Source organism: Antechinus flavipes, chromosome 2 (genome assembly GCF_016432865.1).
Source record: "Antechinus flavipes isolate AdamAnt ecotype Samford, QLD, Australia chromosome 2, AdamAnt_v2, whole genome shotgun sequence".
Taxonomy (NCBI): Eukaryota; Metazoa; Chordata; class Mammalia; order Dasyuromorphia; family Dasyuridae; genus Antechinus; species Antechinus flavipes.
Genome location: NC_067399.1, coordinates 273,688,477 through 273,699,637, shown reverse-complemented (window position 1 = coordinate 273,699,637; position 11,161 = coordinate 273,688,477). Strand labels below are relative to the sequence as shown.

Sequence of the window (11,161 nt, the reverse complement as noted above, 5' to 3'; positions counted from 1 at the left end):
CAGGCCAGAGAGGGTGCCCTTCCCCTAAAGGCACTGGACCCGACAGCTTTCCAGCCCCATCACTCTGAAAATGCTTGTAGGAGACATCCCATCACTCTCAGTGGCCATCATACCCATCCGTCAATGAGTAAACATACATCCCGTTGCCCATCTTTTCCACTGTGGCTGAAACTTATTTTGTGCACTCTCTCACGCCATACCCGCTGCTGGGCTATGCCCACCATTCCCCTCCAATGGAAAAACAGCTGCCATCAGGGCCCTTTTGTGGGGCTGTTCCCATGTGGGACTGGCTAGGGGGCCCCACCATGGGGCACCAGATGGACCCATGATCTCCACAGAACAATAGTGGGGGAGGGGCCCTGGCACTACCCGCCCCAAACAGGAAGCCCTGAATGAGCTTCAAAGGCCTGGCAAGGCCAAGAGGCTGAGGGGCCAGAGCCAGCTCCAAGTGATGCCCCAGGTCTGCAGGAGGAAGGCAGGGGAGGAGGGCCGGCCGTGAGCAGAGTCCACCGGCCGCCCTGTGCTCCAGCACCAAGATCCCAGTCTCTCTCTGGCCTCTTCCTGTCCCCCTGAATACACCTCCACTCCTTAATTTTGTCCCCATTCCTGTCCCCATTCCTGTCCCCGCGGAACCCCCTGAGGGGCTTGTTCTCTCCTTGCCCACGGGAGGGGAGAGGAGGCCTGGGGCCCTGGGTCACTGGGAGGCTGACCCAGGTGGTTCTGCCCCACCACGCAGGGTCACTGCCCCCGTAGCCAGGGAGTGTGTGGGGTGGGGTTGGCATGGAGCCTGGAGGGCCGCCCACTCCCTCCCTCCTGCTCCCAGCTGCTGTGGTCAGAGCCTTTTCCTCTGCACTTCCTGTTCACACAGTGGGGGGGGCGGGAAGTGGAGGGAGGAAGTGGGGGGAGGCAACTAGGGGGGGACTCATTGAATAAAAGGAATTAACCATTTCCCTTCTCTGACCTCTGGGAATTTCCGCCTGTGAAAGTGTCTCGAAGAATCTCAAAAACTGGGGATGGGGAGGAGAATCAGAAGGGGAGGCAGGAGGAGCCATCTCTCGGGTGCGCCTCTGCAGGCCAGACCTCTGCCTCCTCCGACCCTGTGGCACCGGGAGCTAATTCCCTTTGGGCCCTCAACTGTCGGTTCCCACAGCACCAAGGGGCAAGGCCGAGGGCAGCCCTGGAGACTGGCAATGTCCAAACCCCATCTCAGGCCTTTCCACAAATAAAGGGGCTCAGGCATGAGCTCCCATTAGTTGGCCCTGACAGCCATGGGCCTAGAAGCTGTACTTAACTACTGATCCCTCAGTTCTTTGATCTCATCAAGTGATAAGATCTCAAGATCAATCCTCCCTCTCCCCAGAAAGGCTGCAGCTCCATGCTTGCCCTCAGGAAGAGAGGAAATGTGAGGAAAAATATTTTCCCTTCCCTGGAGGTAGAGCAAGCAAGATCTTGCATCCATAGGGTGGGCAGCAAGGTGCATTACAGCTGAAGAGAGACCCCCTCTGCCGGCAGCTTCGCCCGAGGCAGCAGGGCGCTCCCATGGGAAAGTGCCCCCTGCCGAGGAGCCCGTGCTCTCCAAGGTTCTAAAAGCCAGCCGAGAGCACCCCCTGGTGGCTCCCGGGCAGGCAGGCAGGCTCCAGGGTGGGTCAGTTCAGGAAGCACCTGCTCCCCATGACAGGGCAGCCTCCTGCCCCCCTCCCCCAGGTGGCTTCCTTGTTTACGGCCCTCCCACCCCCACCCTGATCCCAGCACCGATGGCCCCAGCCCCTCCTATTTCCAGTGACTCTCTAGAAGCAGTTCATTGATCTCGGCCCTTCCGAGAGCAGCTGCTCCCCACACCAGCAGACTCCCCTCCCCCCAACAGGCTCTTGGCCAGGGCCCCGAGGGCCTTCTCCCTTCCATTCCCAACCCTGCCCGGTTTCCAGGGATCTAAGAGCTGTGGTTTCCCGTTGCCCTGACTCACCGGAACACCACTCTGTCATTGCCAAGGAAGGCCCAGGGCCTTTTTCCAGGAAAGGGGAAGCTGCCTATGGCCAGATGGGCCAGCTTGGGAGACAGGGGACAGAAGGGCCAGGCAGGTCTGAATCCTCAGCCCCGCCCTCTGGGCCTTTTGGGGGAGGCAGAGATGGGCAAAAATAATTTTAAATGTCCACTGTTTGTTAATGTGAGAAAGATACTGCTAGGACCAAACCAAGGCTAGACTTCTAAATTTCTAAAGACGGGAAGGAACTGAGCCACCTAACCTATTTCCCAGGTAGTATGGCTAACCTAGGATCTATAACACCCATGATTTCCCTGCCTTAGCAGTTCTTGGAGGCTGAGAGAACTGTTTGAGGCCCACAGAGGGAAAGGAACAACAGACAGCAAGGCTCCATATCCCTGGTAAAGACATGAGGTAGAAAGCCGGCAAAGAGTAAACTCATACCTAAGTGTACTAAGAACTAGACACATGCCCTGTGGCTCTGCTTTAGAGAAGCACTAAAAACAATTACATAGATTTGCCATTGCCAACTTTTCTTTGGAGCCTGGGGTAACCCCGATCTAGAACCTGGCAGGCCTGATGAGTGTTGTTCTGTCCAGGCTCTAACTTGGAAGGTGTCTGAGAAAGGCCCACGGCCCTAGTCTCTGACTTCGGCAAGGTAGGGCCGTCCTGGGGAAGGACCATAGCACTGAGAGATGAGGGAGGTGGGACGGAATGGAGCCACCCCATCCCACTCAGGGAGTGACCATCTGGAATCTTTGGGGCAAAACAAGGCAGGGAAATGGAGCCGGGCCCCACTGTGACGGAACTAGGTGCCATTCTGTTTGGCGGCAGCTGGGGGAGGGGCAGAAGAGCCTTGCTCACTCCTTACTTTGTTTTACTCCAACCACCTGCCAGTCGGAGCTACCTGCCGGACCTCCCCGTGGCTGTCTCCCCAGGACGACTCCTCCTAACAAAGGCAAGGAAGCAGAGCCAGTACTCCGGGGATGGGTGAGTAGGCCCTGCGCGCTGCCAGCAGCAGGCCTCAGAGAACAAAGGGTCCCGCTGCTGCAGCAGGGGCCCAGGAACCCGCTGGTGCAGGGGGGTGCGGGCAGAACCTGGGGGGGGGTTAGGTGCGGGGAACTGGCAAGGCTGAGGAGCAAGAACTTAAACGAGGGAAGGCAGATAGAGGGCGCTTAAGGGTCACTCATGCATGGAGAGTTTAAGTCTAGCAGCAGCAAGTGGTTTGACACCTGGTGTGGGGGAAGGGAAGCCATAGAGAAGAGTCTGCCTAAGGAAACAGTGTCCTCTGGTGGCCAAAGGCAAGAACGCAGGACATGCAACTAGGTGGAGTGCCACCTGCTGGACACAGGAAGGTTCAAGGAAATGCTCATTTTTGCTTCCCTCTCCATCACCCACACCCCCAGGGAAGGAAGTGGGGATGGATGGGTACAAGATTACAAAGGGAGTCTTCTTCAGGGGGTCTCATCAACTGATGGCTACCCTGGCAGCAAGGCCCAGAGAGCCCTGGTGCAATCACGCCCCTCCTACTCATACCTCAGCACCAGCCACACTGAAGGCCACCCCAAACTCACTCAAGACATCCCCCATCCCAAAGTAACTAAGGCCAGGGACAGCATCACAGACACTTTAATGCCTTCTAAACCCGAGGGGTGGTGTCCCCACAGTCCTTTTCAAAGAAAAGTCCCTTACAATGGCCTCCTAGGTACAGACGCACAAAGGCCCACCAGTTGATTTCTCCCCAGCCAGCCTTTTCCCCAGCTCAGAGGACCCAAGAAGGTCCAGGAAAGTTTGCAGACCTCTTGATCCTCCCAGGAAGGACCTTCCCCTGCAAATGTAGTTGTGCATGCTGGAACCTGAAAGGTTATACAGTGAGGACAAGAGTCCAGCAGCTCGGCAGCAAGGGAATGGACTTTGCCTCCAGCTAGGGAAAGAGACCAAGACATATAGACTGCAAAGGGGAAGGCAACATTTCTAAACAAATGCTTCTTAGACAGGCAGCACTGCTTAGATTTGGGGTTGGGAAGTGGTTAGAACATGGCCCCATCTCAGAGACAGCAGAAAAGCTGGCAGATCCAGCTCAGACAAACAAAAGGCTGAGGTGAGATAGGCCCCACAGGGGCACTTATAATCCTGCCTGTCCCTCGCCTCAGGAAATAAGAATCACAAGATGTCTACAGGAGGGACAGGGATGTAGCAGATGGTATGTTTCCCCATCTTGTGGCGAGCGGCAGCAGTAACCTCTAAAGCCAGCTTTGGTGTTCTTCTTCATATCGCTGGGGGTCAATGAAAGGCCGGTCAATGGAACGGATCATCAGCTCCCCACAGTAGACACATTCGGCCGCCACTAGCTCATCCAGGTCGGCTTTCAGCTGTTCCCGGCTGGGTGCCCCTGCAGTCCCTCCTTCTCCCTCTTTTGTGCGGGGTGGGCCTTTGGTGGGAGGTGGTGCAGCCCCTAGCTTTCGCTGCAGCTCCTCGAGGCGAGCTTGCTTGTAGGCAGGGAGACCAGGCCTAACGGCCTGCAGGAGGCAGTCAGCGTGGAACATGTGACTGCAAAGAAACACGTAGAAAGGACGATTGAGCAGGGGGAAGTCGCAGGCTGAGCACTTGTCTTGAGGCTCCACAGTGCCATAGCGCCCACGAAGCTCCTGCAGATCTCGCCGAATCCGCTGGGCACTAGCTGTAGCTTCCTCCATCTCCCGCTGGAGCTCATCAATGTGCCGGTTGTAGGCCTGCAGGGAGCTGCAGATGGCCTCCTTAAAGTGGTCAATAGTGACAAAGTCAGGAAAGAAAGGCAGCACATCCTCTATTTTGAGAAGAGGACAACTGGCCAGACAGGCCATGGCAGTCTTTACATCTTCTTCCTCTTGTACCACATGCCGGGCGATCTTCAGCCAGAGTTTCTTACGTAACTCCTCATCTTCTTCTGGCAGATCTGCACACTGTTTAGCTAGGTCCACATCCACCTGGATAGAATAAAAAGGTTATTAATGGCACACTTTACGTGGCTGGAGAAGAAGAATGAGTGCATAAACTGGTCTCCTGGTCCCCACCAGACCATGGAGCCAAAACAACCTAACAGCTCACATTCCCTGCTTTTTCTGGGCAGCTGGAACAGTAAGTACTTCAGTGACGGGAACACAAAGTCCCATTCTTTATTTCTAACCAATACCCCATGGTCCCAACAGGCAATTAGTTTCCCAGCTGACCAAAAAATTCTACTGATATCCAATGTCTGTGTCTGGAGGCTTACAACCCATGTTCTTTGACTAAGTAATGAACTCAAAGCTTTGCAAGTGAGAATGAGGACTCTTCTCAACCAGAACTAACCCTTTGTTCTGCACACTCCATTCCCTTGCACCAATCACAGAAGTTACTGTCAATCCAGAAAGCACAAACTGACCTAGTCTTCTCTGCTCTCACATTAGCCAACTCCACAAAACAAGGAACCTATCCTGGCCCATCCACCTACCTCCTTACCCCCTCACTCCCCAGCCAACTGCTCTGATTCTATTTCAGTGTGGCTCTAGGACTCTGTACCCCTCACCTGGAGAGCCAAGTCAACGGCCTCTTCATAAAACTCCAACACCTTGTAGACGTGAACACAGGCTCGGTGATGGCCATGCTCAGCACAGAGTCGCAGGGCATATTTGAGGTCATAGTGCACCCGGTGGGGACTGGTCCCTGCCTGCTCCAGGTAAGCAAGCAATGAGGCAGCTTGACCTCTTGCATACAATGAGAGCAGGTAGTTGTGAATTGCTTGCTCAGTCTCCCCTAGCACATTCACACAGAATTCCATGTAACGGATGGCCTGGCTCACTTGTTGGGCTTCCCCACCTTGGCTGTAGTTCACCAAGGCTGGGATGAGCTGCCTGGCATCCAGACGGCTGCCTAGTTCAATCCAAGCATCCACCAGCTGTCGAGGAATATGACGAATGAGAATGGGTGAAAACTTATAAAAGAGCTGAGGATCATGGTGCCGGGAGAGCACAGCCAAAGCCTCTTCATAGGCTTCGTGCTGACAGTGATATGCTACTACCCGCTCATAGTCCTGCATGATCACAGCAAAATATACCATGTGTTCTGTGTCCCCGTGGCTGGCCAGCAACTCATGGATTGAGGCTCGGCTGGCAAAAAGCCATTCTTTGTTGCGTGGGCTACTGAGAAAGTCTCTGAATCGCTCTCGTGTTTCCCGATAAAGAGGCAAAGAATCTGCATCACCCTGAAGTGCTCCAAGCCGGCTCAAGTAGAGTTCTGTCAGCCAGGCAGTGAGCAGTGTGGCCTGAGTGCGCTCACTTGGCTTTAGCCCTGCCAATTTCCGCTGCAAGAATTCTGCCAAAGCCTCCTCCTGTCGAACTTCCAGGAACTTGAGGGCAATCTCTTCAAAGTAGCTTTGGGTCAGGGCATAGCATCGAGCACTCTCTACATAGCGGCGCTGGCGGAAACAAAAGTCAGCCTCCCGGGCTAGAACTGTGTCTAGGCAGTCAGGACGCTCACGGCAATACTCCTTAGCCAGGTCAAAACGGTTCATATCCAGATAGGTGCGCCAAACATCCCGGGACTCCCGCTGCACGTGATAACGGAACACAGCCCGCTCAGTGTGAGCCCACAAGTGGCCTGTGGAGGAGTCTTTCACCATATGTCGTAGTGGCCCAAATTTTTCTAGAAAGTGATCTCGTAATACTACCTGCCCTGTTAGTGTGCACACTGCTTCTACTCGGTCAGCTAGGAGCAATAAGAAGTGGAACTGGGTCAAGACGATAGCCAGGGGTGGGCTGGCTCCTGGGCCCACACCAGGTGGATAATCCCATACACGTTCCTCACTCAGCAAAGAATCAGGACGCCCGCAGTCCAGTGCTCCATACAGCACACCATCCCCCATCATCCAGGCAAAAGCACGGGGTGCAGAACGCAACTTGGGGGTATAGAAAGCCAACTCACTATAACCCAAACTGCTGGGAAATTCTCGGAAAGGTGGTGGGTGGTCAGTATAGGTGGCAAAGAGCCCTGAAAAGCCCTGCACCTCAGCCCCCTCTGCCACCCGGCCTGTGAACTGGAAGAGGCGCTGGCGTGTAGTGGCAATGACAAAATAGCGCCCATCAGGGCCACGTTCTGCCTCTATAGAGCACACAGGTGCTGGGCCTCCCTCCTCCATCAGTACATAAAGTGGCCGAAAGTAGAGGTCAGGTGCAGGACCAAAAAGGCCACCTTCACTGGCTGACAGTTCAGCTTCAAAGATCTGGCCTTGGGCTGTACCCACTAGGATGGGTCCAGTGCTGCTCTCTGTACCCAGCGCCTTGTTCCAGCCCACACTTTCCACCAGTTGCCCCTTCCATCGTGCCAGTGGCCGAACCTTTTGTCCATTGCGGTTTATGTAGAGGACCTCAGTACTGCTCAAGGCAATCAAGAGGTGTGAGCCTGGAATAAAAGAGGACAGGGGATGTCAGGATAGTCTGGATACTAAGAGACACTGCCCCTTCTACCCTCTACCCATTCCTAAAAACACCACTCTCAAATTGTTTAACATTTTTGGTGATAGTGACAAACTCCAGGCTAGTACTTGAATAGTTCTTCCAGATTTCCTATAATTAATCTTTTCCTTCCCCCTCCCCATCCTTGAGTACTTCAGTATGTTATCAGACCCTCAATACTTTAGTGTATTATCATCTCTTACCAGTGTGATCCAGAAACATCTTATGAACTTTAGCTTCATCTTTGCGTCCCAACTCCACGTGATTGGGTTCATTTGCCTTTCCCAGATCAATGCTGTGGGGAAGGAAATAATAATTTATGGGAACTACCCTGTTCTGAGATGTGACGACAGTGAAATCTCTCTCTTCTAATTGACAACGCAATATGGCTGGGAAATCTCAGAATTAAAGTAAATTAAAACTTGCTTTCAAAAAAATCCTAACAATTACTTCCTCTTTCTAGAATGAAGCAGTGGCTTTGCTATTTTGAAGTAACTCTCAAATTACCACCAACCATTCTTTCCCACCCCCATAAACTCCTTCCTCTATCTGGGCCCTGAGTTACCGGAGTAGGGTATCCTTCCCCAAACTCATGCAGAGTTGATTGCAGGAGACTACAAGGTTAGTGATTCGGTCAGAGGGAGTAAAGTCAATTCGCTGCTTGGTAAAGATGGGTGCTTCCTTCTCCAGTGGGACATTTACAAAACCTGTAATTAAGAAAAGAGGAAAAAAGTAAACTCTTAAAAGTAATGAAGTGAAGCATAGTATTCCCTACTTATGCACCAATAGGTTAGTTCCTCTCTATTTTTTTGTTCTATTTCACACCCAATACCTTAGGTTGGACTCTGAATAGGCAAGTGCCTACTCAGCCTCTGGGGGCTTCTCATACATCTGAAAAAGGGATCTTTAACATTTCCAGTGAACCTCCTGGGCCGTTTCTGTCCCTGCTATACCTGCTCCCAACAATTTTTACTCATCAATGTCTTTGCCATTGTTTACAGTCTCTTAATCTTCTCAGGGTCAGCAAGCCCAACTCAGTAAATCTCAGTTACAGTGAGTCTATTTCTTAGCCCCTGATCAATTTAAACAGCAACTTTCTGAGTGAGCCGCCATGGTGGTGATAACGTTTCCTGAATGGAACAATGTCCTGGGAGAATTGCTCTAATACTACATCTCCTGCCCTTATCTTTACCTTGAAAAAGGACTCTGCTCCATTAACCCCACCATTTATTCACCCTCAACACATCTCAATAATAAGAGAACTGGCGCAATCCAGCCTTTTAATATTTCATATTATCCGGGTGACTATGGGCTGCTCCCTGAATTTCAATGAGCCTTAATTACCTAATCTGTAAAATGGGGTCAATAAAACCTGCGCTACTCATCTCATAGTACTGCTGAAAGGAGAATGTTCTGCAAACTTCAAGAAAACGTGTGCTGTTGATACCCTCAATTCAGTTCATTCATTCCAACCTTTATTAAGTAATTGCTATACTCAAGGTACCGTACTAAGGACTGGCCACACAAACCAATGGAAAGACTTCGGGACCTCAAGGAGCTCACAGAAACGGGAAACGAGATGGAGAAAAAGGGACTCGCCCACAGCGCCCAAGTCACCTGACAGCTCCAGGCACGGCTACTTTAGACGCCGCGAAAGTACCGAGTCAGCCAGGCGCCCAGGCTCAGGCCCGGCCCCTCCTCAGCCCCGGGCCGCCACGGCTCTCGCTTACCCGAGTGGGGGATGCCCACGCTGGGACAGCCCGGCTGCAGGACCGCCGAGCGCGAGAGCGAGTCTTCGTACTCGTCCAGGATGGACGCCATAGCAGCCGGCTTCTCGGTCTCCCCCACCGGGGCCCCGCAACGGAAGCGACGGCCCTCCTAATCTCCGGGGGAACGACCGCTCCGCTCCCCGGGAGCCCAGAGCCCTCCCCCGAAGGCAAGCAGCCTTCCCCGGCCCGTCCGCCTCGTGCGGCTCCGCCACAGCCCGATCCCGGCCCCGGCAGCTCAGCTGACTCCGGCCCCGTGACGTAACGTGACAGCACGCAGCGGGCGCGCGCGCTCGCCGTGACGCTTCTTCCTCTGCCCAAGGAGTACGTTCTACGCATGCGCCGGGCAATGGCTAAGCTGTGTAACTCTGCCCTTTGCTCCTCCCAAACCTCCTCTGTCTCTAACCTCTCTTCTCCTTCCTGCTCCTTTCCCTCTCCCTTTCTCCCTTTTTTCCTCTCTCCTCCTTTTGTTCTCCCCTCCCTCTTCTTTATCTCTCCCTCTTCTCAACTCCCTCCCCTTTCTTTTCCTCCTCCCGTCCCTTTTTTTCCCCTCCTCCACCTTTCCCTTTTTCCTCTCCTCCCTTCCTTTCTTGTTCTTTCCTCTCCCCCTACTTCTCTTCCTTTTTTTCTCTCCTTTCTCCTCCTCCCTCTCTTTTCTTCCTCTCATTCTCTTCCATCATCTTTCTTTTCCTCTTCCCTCCTTTTACAGATGAGGAGGCTGAAGCACAGAAGGGTTAAGTGATTTGTTCAAGATCACACAGCTAGTGCCTTTGGCAGGATTCATCTCTCCATCCTCGTTTCTAAACACATTTTTTTAAAACAGAAGACAGCTAAGATTCATAGAATCTAAGTGTTTCACTATATGCAAAACGAAACTCTTTATCTTCCCCCCAAATCCTCCCCTCTTAATTTCCTTGTTGCTACTGAGCATACCACCATCCTCCCAGTCACACAGCTTTGACTCACTCCCATACGCAATCTGTTACCGAGTATTTGATGTTACCTTTGGAACCCCTCTCAAAGGGGTTACTCCTTCATCCTGTCACATTATATCAGGGCCAGAATCAGCTGAGCTGCCTGGGCCGGGTTTGGGCTGTGGCCAAGAGGTAGGGGCCACTGGACTCTATATGGTAATGAAAGTGACGATGATAATAACTAGCATATATAGAGCACCTACTGTATGCTTGGCACTGTGCTAAGTGCTTTACAAATATTATCTCATTCGAATGAGTGGCCCCCTCCCACTTCCAGGATCAAATATAAAATTCCACTGAGCATTCAAAGCTCCTTAAAACCTATCCCTCCCTTTTAGTGTGCTGACATCTTAACTCTTTTCTCCCACATACTTTTGATCAAGTGACACTGACCTCTCTACTATTCCTCAAATTAAAAATTAATCCCTGAGGCAGTTAAGGAGAAGACTGATAGGGATCAGTTTAGCTCAGGGGTCCCACCCTTTGGGAAGACTGAAGCCCTATGTGAAATCCCTAATACTCCCCCTCCCCCCTGTAGAGGTCTCACCTTGCCACGCCCTGTCAGAAATCCCAATCACATCCCTGAGATTAAATTTTCCTTATAACATCTACTTATGGGCCATCCCAATGATGAGGGCTGAGGATATTGAAGAAGAGGTGAGGCAGGAATGGGTGAGGGTCAGCTGTCCAAAGCTCAAGTTTGGGGCGAAGGAATTTCCCTAAACCCAAAGGCTATGGTAAAAAGCTTTATTGTTAAAGAAACACCAAGAGGGACTCTCTTGGCAGGCATATCATTCTCAAGAGAAAAGTGATCTGCAAAGAGACATTTTCTGAAGACCCATTTTATGCATGGGTCTAAGAGAATTCTCTAGTGGATATGAAATCTTGCCTGAAGTTGTGACTTCCTCCAAGAAAGCTTATCTTGCTCTGAGGATGCAAGACCATTTGGATTTGTAGATCAAAGAAGAC

The 11,161-nt window shown here is 52.3% G+C and overlaps 1 protein-coding gene across 1 annotated transcript; it reads right to left on the bottom strand.

Annotated features, from left to right (window-relative positions):
* Positions 1–3,594: 3,594 nt before the first annotated feature.
* On the bottom strand, positions 3,595–9,624 carry VPS18 (VPS18 core subunit of CORVET and HOPS complexes). Its single transcript, XM_051977101.1, has 5 exons — positions 9,183–9,624; positions 8,018–8,159; positions 7,656–7,747; positions 5,529–7,399; positions 3,595–4,947 (listed from the first exon to the last, which is right to left on the bottom strand). Exons 1-5 carry the CDS (start codon positions 9,271–9,273, stop codon positions 4,225–4,227), a joined length of 2,919 nt encoding a protein of 972 aa, XP_051833061.1. The 5' UTR covers positions 9,274–9,624; the 3' UTR covers positions 3,595–4,224.
* Between the last annotated feature and the right edge of the window lie 1,537 nt (positions 9,625–11,161).